Genomic DNA, 21,601 nt, shown 5'->3' with positions numbered 1-21,601 from the left:
TGAAACCTGTTCAGTTTCCTACATGCCAGCTGGCTGCACACTCCCTCAGGAAACTGAAGAAACGGCTTCAGCATATTCGTCACCACAAAAATGCAAATGAACTTCTTCTCCTCCATGAAAACACAAGGTCTCACAAAAGTCTGCACACATGAGAGAATCTCATAAAACTTCATTGCACTTCCTTCCTTATGCACCGTACTGTCCATATTTCACACCCTACGACTTCCATCTGTCTGGCCTAATGAAGGATGCACTTCAGGGGAAGTAGTACATAGATGATGGGAAGGTTACTGATACGCAGAAGACGTTAGCTCTGTCGCCGACCATAGAGTGGTACCATGTGAGCATAAAGGCATTCCGGGTAGGTAGCATAAAGCAATCGCATAGAACGGAGAGTCTGTTGAGGAATGGGGTTTTGTAACCAAGAGTGGGAAATAGTATGGTGAATTGGAATTCTGAATAAAGCCAACCTGCTTTCATAAAAGAAATATGTTGCTTTACTTCTTGAACGCACTTCGTACTGTGTTCTGTTATGTGTGTCTATGCACCACACATCAGTCTGGTAAAGGTAAGTGGTTTTCTTCCGTTTGTTTGTATTAGCCATCCAACCATACCAGGATGGCTAATGATTTATACAGCCGCACACTGACGTTGTTAGCAGCAACAGGCAGAAGACATGCTTTGTTGGTTCTGCAGATTTTAGCAATTTTGACCAAGAAAAACTCGTGCTACAGTGTTGTTCTTCAACACACCAATGTAGAAGTTGGCACAGAAACAGCCAAGAAAAAAATCCGTACAATTCGCACTTTATTTATACATAAAGGCCAACTTAAGAATTTTACTTTGTGTGAAACTGTATGTATAGGATTCATGTGCAAATTTTGTTGTAACGTCAAGTTTAACACATATATTTCTGAACGACACAACACATGTAAGTCACAGAGTAAGTTGACAAGTAAGACATGTGTACACGTTAGCATTCGAATGAGCACTGAGTCCCAATCTAGCAGCCGCTGCTCAGCTGGCCGCTTAGGTGGCGCAGCTGCTGCATGGCTGGCCAGACAGTGCCGCACGCAGAGGACGCGCGTAATTGCACGGCGGCGCTTTGAATGATCGGCGAGTCACAACACTTTTCCCCCCTATGAAATTGTTGCACTGGTCTTGATGGAGGTGTCCTGGAGATGGCTAACGTCCATGGGCGTTGTTTGACTCGCCGTAAAGTCTTGAGGAGGAGGCTTCCCGCACGGATGGAAGTGTCCCCGATGATAACGGGTCGAGATGACAGGAGACATAGGGGTCGAATCTGCTGGGGCCCCATGCACCAATCTGCCCGTTGCGGCAAGTCCAGTTGATACGACAGGAGACATGGGCGATGTGTCGGCGTCCGTTGGAGGAGGAGGCGAGTAGATTTGCTCTGACAGAGGATGGTCATCCGGTTCCTGCATGGGCACGTCTCCTGGTGGCGTCCGTTCTTGTGCTGGCATCGCGATGAAGGTGTGAGGGCTGCGTTGTGAGTATTGAGAGATGCCAAGATCCCGAGCGTCAGGTAGAGCCAAAGGTGGTGTAGCGGCATTCGGAACAGGCGTTGCTGGTACACAAGGCCGAAGCTGGTCCGAATGACACACTGCAACACCCATGTCCGTCTGGATTTCATACAGGCGTCTGCCACGGTGTCTTAAGATGCGGCCCGGGCTCCATTTTGGCCACCTGCCATATCCCCGTACCCAGACGAGGTCGTTAGCGGTGAACCGGCCAAGTGAAGGCACCCGCGGCCGTGAGGTGGAAGGCCGCAGAAGATGAAGTAGCGTGCGGGGCTGTCGGCCATGTAAGAGCTCAGCCGGGCTGTGGTCACCCATGGGGGTGAAACGGTAAGACGCCAGAAACTGGAGAAGCGCATCATCAGCAGCAGAAGAAGTCAGAAGTTTCCGCATCTGAGCCTTAAATGTGCGGACCACTCGTTCAGCCTCACCGTTGGATTGTGGATGGAACGGCGGGGCCGTGACATGCATAATGCCGTGATGAGCACAAAAATCCGCAAATTCGGAAGAGGCAAATTGCGGACCATTATCAGTAACAAGAGTAGAGAGGAGGCCTTCCAAGGAAAAAATGCGGGCGAGAGCACTGGTGGTTGCTGCGGTGGTAGGCGACGTGCAACGGACAATGAAAGGAAAGTTAGAGTAGGCGTCAATTACGAGGAGCCAATAAGTACCTAAAAAGGGTCCTGCAAAGTCAGCATGAATGCGCTCCCAGGGCTTATCAGGCGAAGGCCACGGTGACAAAGATGACTTCGGGGCAGCGGCCTGTGACGCACAAGGGCCGCAGGCAGCGACCATGTGTGCTATTTCAGAATCGATGCCAGACCAGTACACATGACGGCGCGCCAGAGATTTTGTGCGAGACACACCCCAGTGCCCTTGGTGAAGGAGGCGCAAGACCGAAGCACGCAAAGACGCAGGTACCACAACACGCGGCGAAGCATTGTCGGTGGAGAGGAGGATAACACCATCCCTAGCTGTGAGGCGGTAGCGCAAAGTGTAGTAGTTCCGCAATAGATCAGAAGTCTTAGCGGACAGGCAATCTGGTCAACCCTTCTGAATACAGCGTAAAACCCAGGAGAGGGTAGGGTCAGAACCCGTAGCAGCCGCCAGCCTGTCCCCAGTGATGGGGAACCCGTCCACAACCTGCTGCTCGGCAACATCCAGGTGGAAACACAAAAGTTCGTCCCTATCGAATGCCTGATCAGGACCAATGGGAAGGCGAGACAGAGCATCAGCATTTGCATGTTGAGCTGTTGGCTGGAAATGAATCTCATAATTGAAACGAGACAAGTAAAGAACCCAACGCTGGAGGCGATGTGCAGCCTTGTCGGGAAGTGACGTTGATGGATGAAACAAGGAAACAAGTGGTTTGTGATCCGTAACAAGATGAAATTTTAAGCCATAGAGAAAAACACCAAACTTATGAAGAGCATAAATAATGGCCAAAGCTTCTTTCTCAATTTGAGAATACTTTTGTTGGGCATCCGTGAGCGTTCTGGAGGCATAAGCAACGGGTTGTTCCGGACTGTCAGAAAAACAGTGCGCAAGGACTGCACCGACCCCGTATTGAGAGGCGTCTGTGGCAAGAACAAGATGTTGGCCAGCTCGATAAGTACCGTATTTACTCAAATCTAAGCCGCACTCGAATCTAAGCCGCACCTGAAAAATGAGACTCGAAATAAAGGAAAAAAATTTTTTCCGAATCTAAGCCGCACCTCCAAATCGAAACAAAGTTGGTCCATTGTAACATGAGACACAATTTAGGTTGAATGAAAGACGATACAGCTACAGTAGTTCGGTTCGAGTCGTAAGCTTAGCAGTCACGCTTTACCAGGTAGCCATTGCTATGCATCAGGCGCTCCGTTCGTATTTATACGGGTACCCTTCCTTTTTCACGTGCTTCGTCTGGCTTGAATCGATTGCCTATTTTTCTTTGATCTGATAAGTGCCGCTTTCTTTGTTATACGTGTTTACGTCACTGTAAGCTAAAATGCATTACTGTACTGTGTCATGCCTTGTTTGTCACATTCTGATAGAGCGTGTTTACGGCCTGTCGCCACTCGCGGCATGGCTTGCTTTTGTGCGCGCTACCGCCACTTACAATTAAAAAAAAAAGAGGAGAGGAATCGTCTCAGCGAAACAATGGCAGGAGACTGCTATTTGTTGTTACTTACACTGCTGCTTTCTTTGATAATGATCAACAAGAACCAAATAATAGACTGCGTATGATAGAACATGTTCTGAACGAGAGTTAAGAGAAAATTTTTCTCAGTTTGTAAATCTTTGCGGCCGCTTCTTTAGTACATCAAATTCTGTACAGAAATTAGTCATCTTAGATTTAAAAATCTAGTCAGTTGCCGTGCTTCATTTCTGACTGTATCACTATTAGGCATAAGAATAATACGAATATAAACATGACACGATACGTATATTCTTCCGCATTTGCTGTTGTCTCACTCTAGTTTCGTAGCTTATTAGGCAGACAGGGTTTAAATGAGATAGCAGCAAACACGAAAGAATACATGGCAAAATATTTATATTCGTATTATTCTTATGGTGAAGAGAATACTGCATGTGATTCACATTTCATCAGGTTCCTATTAGCAACCATCTCTTCTCACAGGTAGAAAAAAATTCAGAACGTAGAGTTGGCCATATTGACAAACATCCCAACAGTCTTGCCAGTCGGATTTTCGTAGTACATAGAAATTCTGCTACATTCGAAGATGAACAAAACGGAATTTGTATTTACTTCGTTGGATAATGTATGAAAATGCAGTGGTCGAAACTCGGGGCGGAGAAAAAAAAAGCTCGTCTTCCACCTTTTTTTTAAAAATTTATTTACTAACGCAGAGGTTTTGGCGCCAGTATTTATCTTTGCAAAGCATGCCTGTGTAGCGGTACATATATTCGACGGCAGAAGTTACTTGTGGCGGCATCTACCAACATTTTTCAGAACTTCCGCTTGCTTTGCACTCGATTCTAAGCCGCAGGCAGTTTTTTGGATCACAAAAACCGGAAAAAAAGTGCGGCTTAGATTCGAGTAAATACGGTAGCCAGCCACGGGGCCTGTTTCAGCAGAGTCTTCAATTTCTGGAAAGCCGCTTCGCATGATGCGGACCAGTGAAAAGGCACGTTTTTATGCAACAGGCGATGCAACGGCTGAGCCACCGAAGCTGCAGACGGTAAAAACTTGCGATAGTATGCTATTTTCCCCAAGAAGGCCTGCAGTTCCTTAACAGATGTAGGGCGAGGAAGGGCATCGATCGCAGCGACAGTTTGCTGAAGCGGACGAATACCATCCCGAGAGAGTTGAAACCCCAAGTATGTGATAGATGCTTCAAAAACTTGTGATTTCTGAAGATTACACATAAGACCGGCAGTCTGTAAGACATGAAAAAGTGTGCGGAGATTTTGAAGATGTTCTTCAGTGGTGTAGCCAGTGACAACAATGTCGTCCATATAATTGATACACCCAGGGACAGGGAGCAATAATTGTTCCAAGAATCGCTGAAAGAGAGCAGGGGCGCTAGCAACCCCGAATGGCAAGTGTTGGTATTGATAGAGGCCGAAAGGCGTGTTAAGGACCAGAAACTGCCGGGAAGCAGCGTCGAGAGGAAGTTGATGATAAGTTTCTGACAGGTCAATTTTAGAAAAATACTGGCCTCCAGCAAGTTTAGTGAACAGTTCTTCAGGACGGGGCATAGGGTAAGTGTCGATGAGGCATTGAGCATTTATAGTGGCTTGGAAATCGCCACAGAGACGAATATCACCATTTGGCTTAGCAACGACGACGACAGGAGAGGACCACTCACTGGAAGTGACAGGAAGCAAGACCCCTGAAGTAGTGAGACGATCCAACTCCTGTTTTACCCAATCACGAAGGGCCACAGGAATGGGCCGAGCCTGAAAAAACTTAGGCCAAGCAGTGGGTTTGAGCGTGATATGAGCTTCAAAGTCATTTGCACGGCCTAATCCAGGAGATAAAAGGGACAAAAATGTCGTCGACAAGGAATCCAGGTGAGCATAAGGAATAGCATCAGAGACAATATTGACAGAGTCATCTATGGAGAACCCAAAAACGCGAAAGGCACCGAAACCAAAAAGATTTTCTGCGTTGCTCTGGTCAACCACAAATATGGGAACAGTGCGAACAACAGATTTGTAAGATACCGCAGCATTAAACTGTCCCAAGAGAGAAATCTTCTGTTTATTGTACATCCGTAATTGCCGAGTGACAGGTGACGGGAGTGGAGAACCCATCTGAAGATACGTCTGAGAATTAATTGTAGTGGCAGCAGAACCGGTATCCACTTGCATGCGAACATCTCGACCAAGGATTTGGACAGTGAGGAATAACTTACCTGAAAGGGAAGAAGTGCAATTGACAAGACAACGCAGAATTAGAATCAGCGTCATGTTCATGAACATCAAGTATGCGGGCGGATTTGCAAACGGAAGACACATGACCTTTCTTTTTGCAATTGTGACACACAGCCCAACGTTGGGGACAATCCTCGCGTGAATGTTTCGTAAAACAAAAAAGGAAGTTGCCGGGGGTTTTGCTGCAGTTTCTTAGCGGGTTGTTTACGGCTAGGCCGAGGCTGCGCGTGGGAGCACACTACGGCCACGTCGGCCGGCAGGGACGCGCCGCAAGCGTCGTCAACAGCGCACAGAGGTTGTATTTCCCAAACATCACCCCATGTCTCTATTTGCGCCCCAGCGGTGCGAGAAATTTCAAAAGACTGCGCAATGGAGAGAACTTCATCCAGAGTCGGATTTGCCAACTGAAGGGCACGTTGCCGAACTTCTTTGTCGGGCGCCAACCGGATAATAGCATCCCATACCATGGAATCGGCATAGGATTCTTTGTGAACGTCAGTAACAAATTGACACTTTCGACTGAGGCCGTGAAGTTCAGCAGCCCAAGCGCGATAGGATTGATGTGGCTGTTTTTGACAATGATAAAAGGCAACACGAGAGGCTACCACATGCGTTTGCTTTTGAAAATAGACAGACAGAAGTGAGCATATTTCAGCAAAGGACAAAGACCCAGGATCCTTCAAAGGAGCCAATTGCGACAACAACCGATACATTTGAGGTGAAATCCAGGAAAGGAACAGAGACTTACATGGTTGTTCGTCGGTGACATGAAATGCCAAGAAGTGCTGTCAAGACGTTTTTCATAATCAGACCAGTCTTCCGCCGTCTCGTCGTAAGGAGGAAAAGGAGGTATAGCCAACGACGAGAAACGCCCCGCATTTGACGCCGCAACGATTTTTTTTTTTTTTTTTTTTTTTTTGCACAACTTCAATGGTCATTAGCGCCCAGACTACGTTAGGAATGCACCGCGAGGCACAAGTTTAAAACAGCAACTAAAGGGAAAATACGATAAAAGATTGACAGGCATAGGATTAAAAAAACAGTATAATCAAATGTCCTTAGACAGGTTTGTCAAGTTGATAAAATGAAGAACGCGAGCAGCTGCTCCTGGGTCATCCGCTAAAATGGCATCGAGAGTACATGGCAGGCCAAGATCGAGACGCAGTGTAGTAAAATCCGGACAGGACGTTAAAATGTGGCGGACCGTCAACAATTGCCCACTTGGGCAGAACGGCGCCGGCGCAGCCGTCAGCAGATGGCGATAGCTGAACCGGCAGTGTCCAATCCGTAAACCGGGCCAAAACTACCTCCTCCCGCCGAGAAGGGCGTGAGGAGGACGTCCAAGCCGCGGGAAGAGGTTTCAAGGCCTGAAGCTTGTTGTCCGTAAATGCAGCCCAATCGGCATGCCACAGCGATAAAATGCGCCGACAAATGACCCTGCTACAATCTGGTGAAGGGACACTGGAGGACCGCAGCCTTGGCCGCGGCATCTGCAGCTTCATTCCCAGGAATACCAACATGGCCAGGAACCCACATAAAGCTAACCGGAGAACCGTCGTCCACCAGCTGCTGAAGAGAGCGTTGGATCCGGTGCACAAAAGGGTGAACTGGATACGGATCACTGAGGCTCTGGATGGCGCTCAGGGAATCGGAGCAGATGACATAAGCAGAATGTCGGTGGCGGCAGATATAAAGAACAGCTTGGTAGAGGGCAAAGAGCTCAGCTGTGAAGACCGAACAATGGCCATGGAGCCGGTATTTGAAACTTTGTGCCCCGACAATAAAAGAACACCCGACCCCGTCATTGGTCTTAGAGCCATCCGTATAAATGAAGGTCATATTAATGAACTTCGAACAAAGTTCGACAAAACGGGAGTGGTATACCGAACTGGGGGTAACCTCCTTCGGGAGCGAGCTGAGGTCAAGGTGAACGCGAACCTGAGCCTGGAGCCAAGGTGGCGTGTGGCTCTCGCCCACTCTAAAGGTTACAGGGAGTGAAAAATCAAGGTTTTGAAGGAGGCGACGAAAGCGAACTCCAGGGGGTAGCAGGGCAGAGACATACAACCCGTATTGACGATCGAGAGAGTCGTCAAAAAAGGAACGATAAGACGGGTGCTCGGGCATTGACAGTAGCCGACAGGCATACCGACAAAGCAGTATATCGCGCCGGTAGGTCAGTGGCAATTCACCGGCTTCAGCATGAAGACTCTCGATGGGACTAGTATAAAACGCTCCGATCGCAAGATGTAAGCCCCGATGTTGTATGGAGTTGAGGCGGCGTAAGATGGACGGCCGTGCAGAGGAGTATACGAAGCTCCCATAATCCAGCTTTGAGCGGACGATCGACCGATATAGGCGAAGTAGGATGGTTCGATCCACTCCCCACGACATACCACTGAGAACACGGAGGACATTTAGAGAACGGGTACAACGGGCAGCCAAATAAGACACATGTGGAGACCAGCTAAGTTTCCTGTCAAATGTAAGACCTAAAAATTTTGTTGTCTCCACGAATGGGAGAGCAACGGGACCGAGTCGTAAGGACGGTGGGAGAAACTCTTTGTAGCGCCAGAAGTTAATACAGACCGTCTTCTCGGCAGAAAAACGGAAGCCATTGGCAACACTCCAGGAGTAAAGATGGTCAAGAGAACGCTGAAGACAGTGCTCCAGGAAACATGTACGCTGCGCGCTGCAATATATGGTAAAATCGTCCACGAAAAGGGAGCTTGATACATCAGCTGGGAGGCAATCCATTATTGGATTGATCGCTATGGCGAAGAGAGTGACATTCAAAACTGAGCCCTGTGGCACCCCATTCTCCTGGCGAAAGGTGTCTGACTGGACAGAACCCATACGTACCCTGAACTGTCGATCCATTAAAAAGGAACGAATAAAACGAGGGAGGCGACCGCGAAGGCCCCATGTATGCATGGTGCGGAGAATGCCCGCCTTCCAACAGGTGTCGTAAGCCTTCTCCAAATCAAAGAACAGAGCCGCAGTCGGGCGCTTCCACAAGAAGTTTTTCATAATGAAGGTTGACAAGGTAACCAGATGGTCAACAGCAGAGCGGCGCCTACGAAATCCACATTGTACATTGGTAAGTAGTCGTTGAGATTCGAGCAGCCAAACCAAACGAGAGTTAACCATTCACTCCATCACCTTACAGACACAGCTGGTAAGCGAGATGGGTCGATAACTGGAAGGCAAGTGCTTGTCCTTCCCCGGCTTAGGAATCGGTACAACAATAGACTCGCGCCAGCATGGGGGAACATGTCCCTCAATCCAGATGCGATTATAAGTACGAAGAAGGAAACCTTTACCCACAGGAGAAAGGTTCTTCAGCATCTGAATATGAATAGAATCAGGCCCTGGAGCGGAGGACCGTGACCGGGCAAGTGCATTTTCGAGTTCCTGCATGGTGAAAGGGGCATTATAACTTTCACGATTCGAGGAACGGAAGTTAGGTGGCCTAGCCTCCTCTGCCTGTTTTCGGGGGAGGAAGGCAGGGTGGTAATGAGCGGAGCTTGAAACCTCTGCGAAAAAGTGGCCGAAGGCATTGGAGACATCCTCAGGGGCCACAAGGACGTCATTCGCGACCGTCAAGCCAGAAACTGGTGAGTGGACCTTAGTGCCAGATAGCCGGCGCAGGCTACCCCAGACAACAGAAGAAGGAGTAAAACTGTTGAAGGTGCTTGTGAAAGCAGCCCAGCTGGCTTTCTTGCTTTCTTTAATAATACGATGGCACTGCGCACATAATCGTTTATAAGTGATACAATTCGCCACTGTAGGGTGGCGTTTAAAGGTGCGTAAAGCACGTTGACGAGCACATAAAGCGTCTCTACATGCTGCGGTCCACCAGGGGACCGGTACGCGACATGGAGAAGAAGTAGTGTGAGGGATGGAATATTCAGCAGCAGTGAGAATGACTTCTGTGAGGTGTGCGACCTGACTATCGCAGCTTGTGAAGATTTGATCCTGAAAGGTCACCCTGGAAGAGAAGAGCCCCCAGTCTGCTTTGGAGATGTTCCAACTAGTTGAGCACGGAGAGGGGGTATGATGCAGGAGATGGATGACACACGGGAAGTGGTCGCTCGAATATGTGTCAGAAAGGGCATACCACTCAAACCGGTGTGCAAGTTGGGTAGTACATATAGAGAGGTCTAAATGGGAATAGGTGTGAGATGTGTCCGAAAGAAAAGTAGGGGTGCCAGTATTGAGGTAGACAAGACTGAGCTGGTTGAAAAGGTCTGCTAACAGGGAGCCCCTCGGACAGGATGCTGGAGAGCCCCAAAGGGGATGATGGGCATTGAAGTCTCCAGTTAACAAAAATGGTGCAGGTAGCTGAGCAATAATTTGCATCATGTCTGCCCTGGTAACGGCAGACGACGATGGAGTGTAAACGGTACAAATGGAAAATGTAAAAGTGGGGAGAGTAATTCGGACGGCAACTGCCTGCGGGCCGGTGTGCAATGTGATGAGATCGTAGTAAATATCACCCCGGACCAGCAACAGAACCCCTCCATGAGCCGGAATACCTACCACAGGGGATAGGTCAAAACGCACTGAGGTGTAGTGCGCCAAGGCAATGTGATCGCATGGGCGTAGCTTCGTTTCCTGGAGGATGGTGCAGGCGGAGCAGCAACTTCAAGACCTCTCGGTTGGAGCGAATGCTGCGATTATTCCAGTGAATAAGTGCCATCGTGAGAAGAAAAGGAAGATGAGAGAAGGGGTCACCTCGAAGGCCGCTGAGGGCCTGGCTCCGAGCGAGCACTGCCGCCGCTATCAGTAGGCGGGCAGTCATCGTCCATTGGTTCTATAGGTTCATCGACCATCTCGTTAAGATGGCCGGGAGGAGGAGCTTCTTCCGCTGGTGGACGGCCAGATGTTCGGCTACCAGCGGTGCGGCCAGGCGAAACGGATGACGGCCTGGGGCGGCAACCACTGGGTGGCGCAGGAGAAGAAATGCGCCGTGGCGGAGAAGGAGAACTGTGCTTCCTATGAGCCTTCCTGGAAGGTCGTTTAGTGGAAGTACTGGTCAATGGCTGGGAGCTCGAGGTACGTAGAATGTCTGCACGGGACGGTTCCTTCTTGAAGGCCTGTGCATCTGACTTCTGGGTCTTCGTCTTGGCAGAAGCTGATGAAGGTGCTTGTGTCTGAGGGGTGACGGGAGGAAGAGGAGACATCGACCGCGCGATCTTAACACTGGCCGAACGGACGACCGTGGTGCTGAAGGTCAGATCGCATGTCTGCGTCGCCACCTCCCTGGTAGTCCAAGGAGAGGCGAGGACAGTGCTGTATTTTCCCGCTGGGAGCAGCGTGGGCTTCCTACTAGCAAATAGCTTGCGAGCAGCCGAGGTGGACACTTTCTCTTTGACCCGAATTTCTTGGATACAGCGTTCTTCCTTGTAGATGGGACAGTCGCGGGAGGACGCTGCATGGACACCCTGACAGTTCACACAACGAGGAGACGGAGGTGGACAGTCACCCTCATGGGCATCCCTGCCACAAGACTGGCAAGTGTGATTAAAACACTGACACTGGTAGCAGTGCGTAGGTGTCAGGACATAGGGGCGAACAGAAATAACCTCGTAGCCCGCTTTGATACGCGACGGCAGCTGAACACTATCAAAGGTCAAGAAAAGTGTCCGGGTCGGTACAAGGTCGTTGTTGACCTTTTTCATGACCCTATGGACAGCCGTCACGCCCTGCTCAGCGAGGAAAGACTGAATCTCCTCGTCAGTCAATCCGTCGAGTGATCGAGTATATACCACACCACAAGATGAATTCAATGTGAGGTGAGCCTCCACCCGGACAGGGAACATGTGCAGGAGTGAGGCCCGAAGCAGTTTTTGTGCCTGAAAGGCGCTCTCAGTTTCTAGTAACAAGGTACCATTACGCAACCTGGTACACGACTTGACAGATCCGGCTATGGTATCTACGCCCTTCTGGATAACGAAAGGGTTGACAAAGGAAAAATCCTTGCCGTCCTCAGATCGAGAAACTACGAGGAACTGTGGGGCAGGCAGTAGTACTTTTGTCACTGGTGGCTGGTCAAGTTTCCGTTTATGGGCAGAAGTCGAGAGAGAAGAAGAAGAGAAATCCATTGCGGAGGAACTCCCCATGATTGCCAGCGTCTTGGATGGCGCGCTCCTCCCTTGTGGGGACCCTCTCAGAGGGCACTCCTGCCTTAGGTGAATGTTTACACCTCAGTCACACCTCCCGAGAAACAGGTGGAGGGACCAATCGGCATGGTCAGAAGGTATCAGCTCAGGCAATCACCCCTCCCTGGGCCTGGCCTTTACCAGGGGGTACGTGTGTGACTTACTTGTCTACCCAGGGCGGGGAATTACGCGTTACCCTGCCACTGGCTACGCATGCGAACGCGTGGGTCTACCTTCAGGCGCGCACAGGGAGGAAGGAAGAAGAGGAAAAAGAAGAGAGAGAGAGAGGGAGAGAGAGGACAGACTGTCTCAAACGCTGAGGCGGAGACCAGAGAAGGCAAGGAGAAGAAGGCAAGGAGAAGAAGGCAAGGGAAAGAGTAAGGAAGACAGTGAGATGGAGAAGAACAAAGTAAGGAACCAACCAAAGGAAGGAAGAAACGAGAAGAACTGAAAAACCAAAATGACCGCAAATATAGGTCGTGGAACCGTCCGTCTCCGGACGCAGGCGCTAACTACCGCCTCGAGGAGGAGGGACTCCTTTTAGTCGCCTCTTACGACAGGCAGGAATACCTCGGGCCTATTCTAATCCTCGGACCCGCAGGGGGGCGCCGCAACAAAATCGCGAATCGCCGCTGTTAGAAGCGATTGCTGTTTAAGGAGATTTTGCAATAGTTGCTCGACAGTAGCTGTGGGTCAATGGTGAAAAGAAAAAATCCACTACCTCAACACCAATTGTTGTAACGTCAAGTTTAAAACATATATTTCTGAACGATACAACACATATAAGTCACAGAGTAAGTTGACAAGCAAGACATGTGTACACGTTAGCATTCGAATGAGCACTGAGTCCCAGTCTAGGGGCCGCTGCTCGGCTGGCCGCTTAGGTGGCGCAGCTGCTGCATGGCTGGCAGACAGCGCCACACATAGAGGACGCGCGTAATTGTGCAGCGGCGCTTTGAATGATCGGCGAGTCACTACAAACTTGAAATTATAGATTCACATATTTCCCTGTTCATGTCACATCTGTATAATCTTTCATTGATCGTATCAATGCCAGTTTGTATTGTGATAAATTGTGAAGCTTCGAACATTCATGTGTGCCGCGATAAACTCTTATTGTTATCTTCAATTATAGGCTTAAACTTCTTTGTGCTCTTCTACAATTTTTGAGAACAGTAGGTCTACCCTCGTTCAATATAATCATCCTTTAATTTCATTGTATAATTATGTGAGAAACAGGTTATTTTTGAGAATATTTGAACACTTAAAAAATTATATTTTCGTAAGTTACCAGTGCAAGTGTTTTGAATACATAACTTATTTCATAGCAAATCAGTATTCGTGGTTAACAGTTCTGCCAAAGAATATATAACCTCTGTATTTCATTGTATATCAATGTGCATGGGGAAAATTTAAGTGTATACCGAAATAATAGGATAATGGTAAATTGAAGTTTTGTATTTGTCCCAGTATACAAGAAACTCAAATCCACCGAGACAGAAATTGAAGCTGCATGTGAGATTGTTTGAGCAAGACTCTATATCAGGGGTGGGCATTAGATGATAATTGGAGCTTTCTGTCATCCACCAGACTCCTCTCCTGATGTAAACAAAAACTTTAGAGAAACCTCTGTTCAACTGTGTATAAGTTCCCCAATCACAGTGTAATCATTGGTGGACACTTTTAATTATCCAACAATTAATTGGGAAAAATACAGTTTTGCTAGTGGTGGGTGTGATAAGATACCCTGTGTAGTTAGGAACCCCACTCATTATGGGAATATACTGGATCTAATAGCAATAAACAGACCTGCCGCTTTGAGGATGTTCACATCGAAACTGTTATCAGTGACCATGACATGGTGGTGGTAACAATAATTACCACAGTACAAAGGACAACTAAAACAAGTATAAAAATATGTGTGTTCAGTAAACTAGATAAAAAATCAGTAGTGTGGTATCTCAACAACGAACTTGAAACTTTCAGCACAGGGCAGGGGCATGTAGAGGAACTACGGCTCAAGTTTAAAAGAATAGTTGACTAATCATGCATTGGAGAGAGATGTAACCAGTAGAACAGTTCATAATGGGAGGGAATCTCCATAGTATACAGTCACTGTAAAGAAACTTATGAAGAAACAGAGATTACTGCATAATAGGTGTAAAACAAAGCATAGGACTATAAATAGAGAAATGCTGAATGAAACAGATTTGGTTGCCAAGCGAGCAATGTGTGATGCCTTCAATGACTACCGTATCAGAATATTGTCAAACGATCTTTCACAAAACCCAAAGAAATTCTGGTCCTATGTAAAGCCTGTAAGGCACTGAAGTTAGTCCCAGTCCCTAGTGAATGAGGCAGGAAGTGACATTGAGGGTAGCAAAGCAAAAGCTGAAATGTTTAACACCATTTCCAAATGTTCCAATTTAATCCTCGTACCACTGATAAGATGAATGAATTAAGTATTAGTGTCAGTGCTGTTCCGAAACAGCTGAAATCATTAAAATTGAACAAAGCTACACGGCCTGATGGAATCCCTATCAGATTCTATACTGAATTTATAGCTGAGTTAGCCCCTCTTCTGACTGTAATCTATTGTAGATCCCTTGAACAAAAAAATGTGCCGAGTTCCTGGAAAAATGCAAGGTCACACCCATCTACGAGATGGGTAATCGAAGTAATCCACAAAGCTACCACCCAATGGCCTTGACATTGATTTTTTGTAGGATCTTACAACATATTCTGAGCTCAAAGATAATGAGCTATCCTGAACAGGCTGACCGCCTCAAGGCCATCCAGCATGCGTTTTGAAAACGTCAATCATGTGAAACCCAACTAGCACTTTTCTCACATGACATACTGAAAACTTTGCATCAAGACTGTCAGGTAGATGCAGTAATCCTTGAGTTCCGAAAAGCATTTGACTTAGTACCACACCTACGCTTATTGCAAAAATTATGATCATACAGGGTATCAAGTGAAATTTGTGACTGAACTGAGGACATTTTGGTAGGGAGGATGCGGAATGTTGTCTTGGATGAAGAGTCATCACGAGATGTAGAAGTAGCTTCAGGTGTGACCCATGTCCATGTTGTATATTAATGACCTTGCAGACAATATTAACTGTAAAATTAGGCTTTTTGCAGATGATGCAGTTATCTCTGATGCAACTTGCTTCAAATATTCAGAAGAGTAAAATTGTGCACTTCACAAAATGATAAAACTTAGTATCCTATGGTTATAATGTCAATGAGTCACTGATGGAATTGGCCAATGCATAAAAATACCAGGGTGTAACACTTTGTAGGGATATGAAATGGAATGATCACATAGGCTCAGTCATGGGTAAAGGAGTTGGTAGACTTTGGTTAATTGGAGAACACTGGAGAAGAGCAGTCAACCTACAAATCACATGTGACCGGTTGTAGAATATTGCTCAAGTAAGTGGAACCTGTACCAAACAAGACTAATAGGGGATACTGAACGCATACAGAGAAGGGCAGCACGGATGGTCACAGATTTCTTGGTCCACAGGAGAGTGCCACAGAAATACTGAAAGAACTGAAATGGAAGACTCTTGAAGTTAAAAAAAAATACACTACAGTTTCCTACACATCGATCACACAGGGATCATGAGGATACAATTACAATAATTACTGCACACACACAGAGGCACTCAATCAATCATTCTTTCTGCAATCCACACATGAATGGAACAGGAAGAAACCCTAATAAGTAGTACAGTGGGATATACCCTGCTGTGCACCTCATGGTGGTTTGCGGAGTGTAGCTGTGCATGTAGATGTAGGTCAGTAAAAACAATGTTTTCTGAGTGTGTAGAGTAAACACTGCCAGAACGGTGAACTGGACAGGGTAGAAAAGAAGAGAGGGTCAGTGAAGAACAATAAACGTGATTAAAATTTAAAGTAAAAGTCTTACAATACCCAGCAAAACATCTGACCTGTTTTGGTGCTAGCCCACACAAAATGATTACAATCTTGCTGCTCTTGGAGGGTAAAGCTGAAATAAATAAATAATTAAATAATCTAAAGGGTTAAAAAAAACTGTCTGCCCCTACTATATGTTTAATATCATGAACGTAGTATACTAGACAGAAAATGAGAAGGAATTGTGTTGTCCATTAAAGAAACAAACAACTTTATCCCAAATGGGGACCATAAATAGCACAGCTGGAATGATCTGGAAACAGGTGTATGAAATATAATCAAAAGTGAGAAAAAGCACAGACTTGACTAATATTGTAATTTCTTGCCATATTAAAACTGTGTGCCGGACCAGGACACAAACCCAGGACCTTTACATTTCACAGGCAAGTGCTCCACTGGCTGAGCTACCCAAGTGCAATACACAACCCGTCCTCGCTGCTTAATTTCTGCCAATACCTCATCTCCTACCTTCCAAAGACTGTGGCTAAGCCATGTCTCCGCAATATCCTTTCTCCCAGAAGAGCTAGTCCTGCAAGTTTCGCAGCACAAATTCTGTGAAGTTTGGAAGGTAGGAGATGAGGTACTGGTGGAAGTAAAGCTGAAAGGGTGGGTCTGGAGTTCAGCTTGGTACCTCAGTCAGTGGAGCACTTGCTCACAAAAGGAAAAGGTTCCTGGTTTGAGACCCGATCCGGCATAGAGTTTTAATCTGTAAGGAACTTTCATTCAGTGGGCACTCTGCTGCAGAGTGAAAAATTCATTCTGTACACTAATATTTGTCTTTATATCTTTGCTACTCTGATGTTACCTATTGTGGTTACAGTCACTATGGGACACTCACATTTTCCCACTGACTAATACATGGCAGTGCCACTCATTTCATTACTGTGTGTCCAGTTGTACACTACAGTGTGAATCTGTTGCTATGGATTGCTGCCCAACCATTTGCAATAACTTTACATAATTGTATTTGGCGTATCGTTGTTATATCTCTGATTATTAGTCATGGAACTTCACACACTATTAAATGGTAAGCTTATCATTGATCATATTGACAAGCACTACCATCTAAATTTCTTATATAACTTTTGTCAATTTTAGGGCTCTATTTTGCTTGACGTAGTTTTGCAGTAAAAGAAAATTGCAGACAACTTCTCTTTTCCCCACTGTGCCAGAGCTCTTCCTCCTCCTCCTTCTCCTGCCCCCCCCCCCCTTTTCTTTACTGAAGCAGGTTATTCTCTGTGCCCATAGAACTGCATATATTTTAAAAAATTATTTCATTTTAACTTCCCTGTAGCCTTGTTAAAGAAGTTGAGTATTATTTTTCAGAAGGCCACATAGGTTACATTACTCCTTTCAAAGAAATAGAACAAAGGTGTTTTCTTCACTGGAAGGATCAAAAGGCAAATATGAACACAAGGAGTGAACACACAAAAAATGTAGCATGACACATTACTCTTCTTCTCCAAATGAATAAAGGGTACCATATAGGTACACCTGAAAGATAACAAAATTGTGTGAGCTCTCCAAAGTAGTCCCCAAACCAACAAAAAAATACAAAAAACACTACATATTTTCTCTCTTTCTCTTCCTGTCTGCTTCCAATGAAGGTCTTGTCCTCTGACAGTCTTTTGGTTGTATCTATCTGCGACTCAGCATCACCACTATGTAGTGAGTAGCAACTATCCTTTTCACAATATTGTAATTATTTGTAAAGATTATGAATAGAAAATAACATCACTTGTCAAAAATCTGTATACTTAATGTACATGTTTGTGATTTGTTTTACCTTTCTCTTTCCTTTCACTTTTGCATCAGGCGTACGTTTCTTCTCCTGTTTGAATGATTCTTTCTCTCTCTGCTTCCGGACCTCTTCCATACTGTTAAAATGATACACACACACAATATTTAGTAGGAGGCAGAAGGGAAAAAAAGTAATGCTCCTAATAAACAAACTCCATTATATGCAAAATTGGTATTACAATTATATAGCAATTTTACAGTATGAAATGAAAATACTAAAATTACAGTAAAAAAAAGTCCTGCCACACTGAAATATAAATAGCTTTTATTTCTCCGAAATGTTTCCCTCTAATGGCATGTACTAGTACAAGCAAATACATTGCTTATGTTTTGTTAAAATATGGTTTTTGATTATGACTGTAGCAGTATTAAACAGAATCTTGAAACTAGCAATGATGTTCCCTGAATGCCTGCCAAGCATGAAGCACCTTTCAGTGGCTCATAATGGCTGCATACTTGTTAGAATCTAAAATTATCAATTCCTATTCAACTTCTACATCTCAAAACTTTTGCTGGCTGGGATGTGATATGAGAAAATGGTGTGTTGTGTATAAAGTAAAAGATCTGTATTTCAAAGAGTGACACAGACAGTTAAAAACAATCATTGCGGCAACGGAAAGCACTTGGTGGAATACAAATAATGGAATGAGTAAAGACAACAATAGTTAAGGTGTTGAGTCCTCAATAAACACATAAGCAAAGCTGAGAATATTGCCGACTTTTGGAAGAATTCTTCACTAGTGCTAAAAAAGAACAAATGTCTGTGCTCTATAGCTGTGAAGACAGATTAGTCCAAAAGGCAATCACTGTAATATTGGAAAACAAGACATCTTTCATTGGCAATGGCTGATTTGTCTTCAAGTATCAATAATCAATGCATTTACTGCATCACAAAGAAAGCCAATCCAGTATGTTTGCAAGTTATATTACAAATAACCTCTGCATCTCAGCCACTACAATTCCTTATCTGGCTTGCAGTATTACAACTGCAATACAGAAGCACTTCTGAACTTTGAAAGAATTCACAATGAGTCTACAACAGCAGGTCACAATAAACTGAAATTATATCTGGTATTTATATGTATGTAGGAAGTACTTGCTTTAACCACAAGTGGGCTTAGTGCTGAATCCTTCCCCCATAATTTTGTCATACAGTTTATAGGTGAACCAAAACAGGATGCCTTTTATTTTAATGAAGGGCCATTTTCAATGCATCTCGCCATCTCACTAAATGTCACCTTAAATGCCAACCTGTTCGCAACAGATCTGGTAACTTATCACTGCTGAGCAGCATGTTGCACATGCGAACAATTTTATTATTTCCCAGTGGCTTTGAGTAAATGACTCAGTTGTGATACGGAACTACAAACTGTTTCTTCAAGATGATTTTTCGGAACACCCCCTCTAAGTGCTAATGTTCAGTCATTGCTACCATAAAAAAGGTAAATTGCAAATTACTTGTCTAATGCACTCATTACTCAGCAATTTAAGTGGTTTTTGACTGATTCTGACACAGTCCTCTATATGGATAATTTGGTAGTATGTGTTTTCAAGGTAGTAAAACAGTCAGAGCCTTTCCTCATGAGAACCCAAAGGGCAAAAGTCGTAGCTATTGTTCTATAGAGTGAGCACTTCCATTGCTATTAGCATTAAATCTAGGAGAAACAGTATCACTGTGTGTGGCATATGGGGCATAGGTTTGTATTTTGTACAGTACAATATTATTAACTAATAACATTTACTGAAAAATTCTCACAATTTGAAATACCATTATCTCTCTTGTTGCAGCACAATGTGTTTCAGTCGGATGAAAGGACAAAATACCAGAAATACGAATATCAATTCATTTAAAATATTGCTGTGGTTCCCAAACTGCCGTATGGAGAATCCTATAGCCTTGTAAAGCTTTGTATGTTTTGTGTGCCTAAATAAAAAGTAAAATTTAAGTACAAATCATTTGAGTGAAGTAATTAATACGCTAAAAATCAGCTATGTGAGTTACCCAGCACTGGGAAACAGTTCTCACGTTACTGTAAATATACTGATTTGACATTTAAAAAGTAATCACTAAACACAAACCATGTATTTACGGAACCTCGATTGAGTTTTCGGTGTTTCTCAGACTGTAAATTTTGGGATGAGAGTGTAGTTTCATGAACTTTACAAGATAATGTGAATATTATTGATGTGGAATATTTTAAATCAAGATAATGTTTCAACTAACCACTTCTTGTATTTTGCGTCACAGTCTTCCAATGTATCGAGCGTACCCTCATCACGTTCATAGTTTATCCATGCTTGGTAGATGCTTTCCGGCCAATCCTGAACAGAAGACAAAGCTCGTGCAAACATTGAGCGCAGCCTCTTGCGTTCACCGTGTAACCTGCATTAAGATGAAGTTAACTCAAAAGATACGAAATAAAACAGGCCAATCACAACCAATGAAACCCAACTAACTAAATTTAACACTTCAAGCACAATTTATATGTGGCAGTTTCATCATGCAAAATATAAATGATATGGCAACAGAAAATACAGAAACGTTAATTTGTTGTTAGAAGTTCTGAATACTGAGAATAATAGATTTCAAATGCATAAGGTTCTTGATGAATAAGTTAAACACTAATGGACTCTTTAAAATTGTAATGAGGGAGGCTCACATTCTGCTGCTGAGTGGCCAACAGTAAATTACATGAGACCAAAATTACAAGCTTCTAAGACCTTTTACAGTTGTTTATTTATTACAATTACACATACTAGATGCAAAAATATATTTTGTAATAGAAACGTTCCCCTGTTCAGGAAGCACTCTACTTAACATTACATATAGCACATTTAAAATAAGTTGTGACTTTTGACATTTGGCTCACTACAGGGGACACGACACCATTACCCGGGTAACACCAGTAGCGAGCAGGCTTTCCCAACCACACTGCTAACAACTCAGTTGATACAGTACCTCTGTTGCAACACCATGTATAAACAGTGCCACGTGGTGTCACAAATTAGATGCACCTATGTTCGTTAGATCTCATTGTGAAATAGTATCTTTTTGCACTGAAGCATTCTGCAATCGTCAGGTGTTACAAATGAGTATTTTGTGTTTATGTTGCATCAACAATAACAGAGCAGGATATCTGAACAGAAGATATAGAATAAACAAGGTCACTCAAGAACATGTTCACCAGGTATGACAATATCGAGCACCGGAAGGGAAATTATAATCCGTAGACAAGGGCACAAATTTGTGTACTCTGTACACAGTTGTGCTGAACCTTAGTGCATTAGTGACAGTCCAATTTTAAATGTTAAATGAGTGGTAAGCAGAACAGCTGCTGCACTTAACATACATTGATATATATGGCATTGAAAAATGGGAAGGAGAAGGAAAGAATGGAAGATACCAATGATGCAGCAACATGAAGTCGTTCTTTATTAGACAGCCCACCCAAGAAAAGAATCTACAATAGACAGGTTACCAAGTTGAATGTATTCCAGCAGGATGCAATGCGCAGGCATGTATGCTTGTTATCAACAATAGCAATACTGTACTGTACTTTACTTCTTTTCAGTCTCAAAGAAGTGGAGAGTTCATTGGAAGCAGATAGTCACTTCAAAATTGTTTTCATGAGACACTGTTTAGGTGGATGAGACGTCAATTACTGTGCATTACATGTTGACAAAAGGGTGGATGGACTCCACAGGAAAAAGAACAATGAAAGCACCAGTAGGCAAGGGTAGCAGAATAATCACCCTTCATACTGGCTCTACA

At 44.7% G+C, this 21,601-nt stretch overlaps 1 protein-coding gene across 1 annotated transcript in view; it reads right to left on the bottom strand.

The window, feature by feature from the left end:
* The window catches only part of LOC124544699 (squamous cell carcinoma antigen recognized by T-cells 3), an 89,865-nt gene that overhangs the window by 27,221 nt on the left and 41,043 nt on the right, over nucleotides 1-21,601 (bottom strand). The window contains exons 9-10 of the mRNA XM_047123338.1: nucleotides 20,054-20,212; nucleotides 17,816-17,906 (exon numbers count right to left, since the gene is read on the bottom strand). Of these exons, the coding sequence (XP_046979294.1) occupies nucleotides 17,816-17,906; nucleotides 20,054-20,212 (250 nt within the window). The remainder of the gene's footprint in view (nucleotides 1-17,815; nucleotides 17,907-20,053; nucleotides 20,213-21,601) is intronic.

This window comes from Schistocerca americana, chromosome 8, assembly GCF_021461395.2.
Source record: "Schistocerca americana isolate TAMUIC-IGC-003095 chromosome 8, iqSchAmer2.1, whole genome shotgun sequence".
NCBI classification, from domain to species: Eukaryota; Metazoa; Arthropoda; class Insecta; order Orthoptera; family Acrididae; genus Schistocerca; species Schistocerca americana.
Note: the sequence above shows the minus strand (reverse complement) of the source record. Positions and strands in the feature narration are given on the sequence as shown.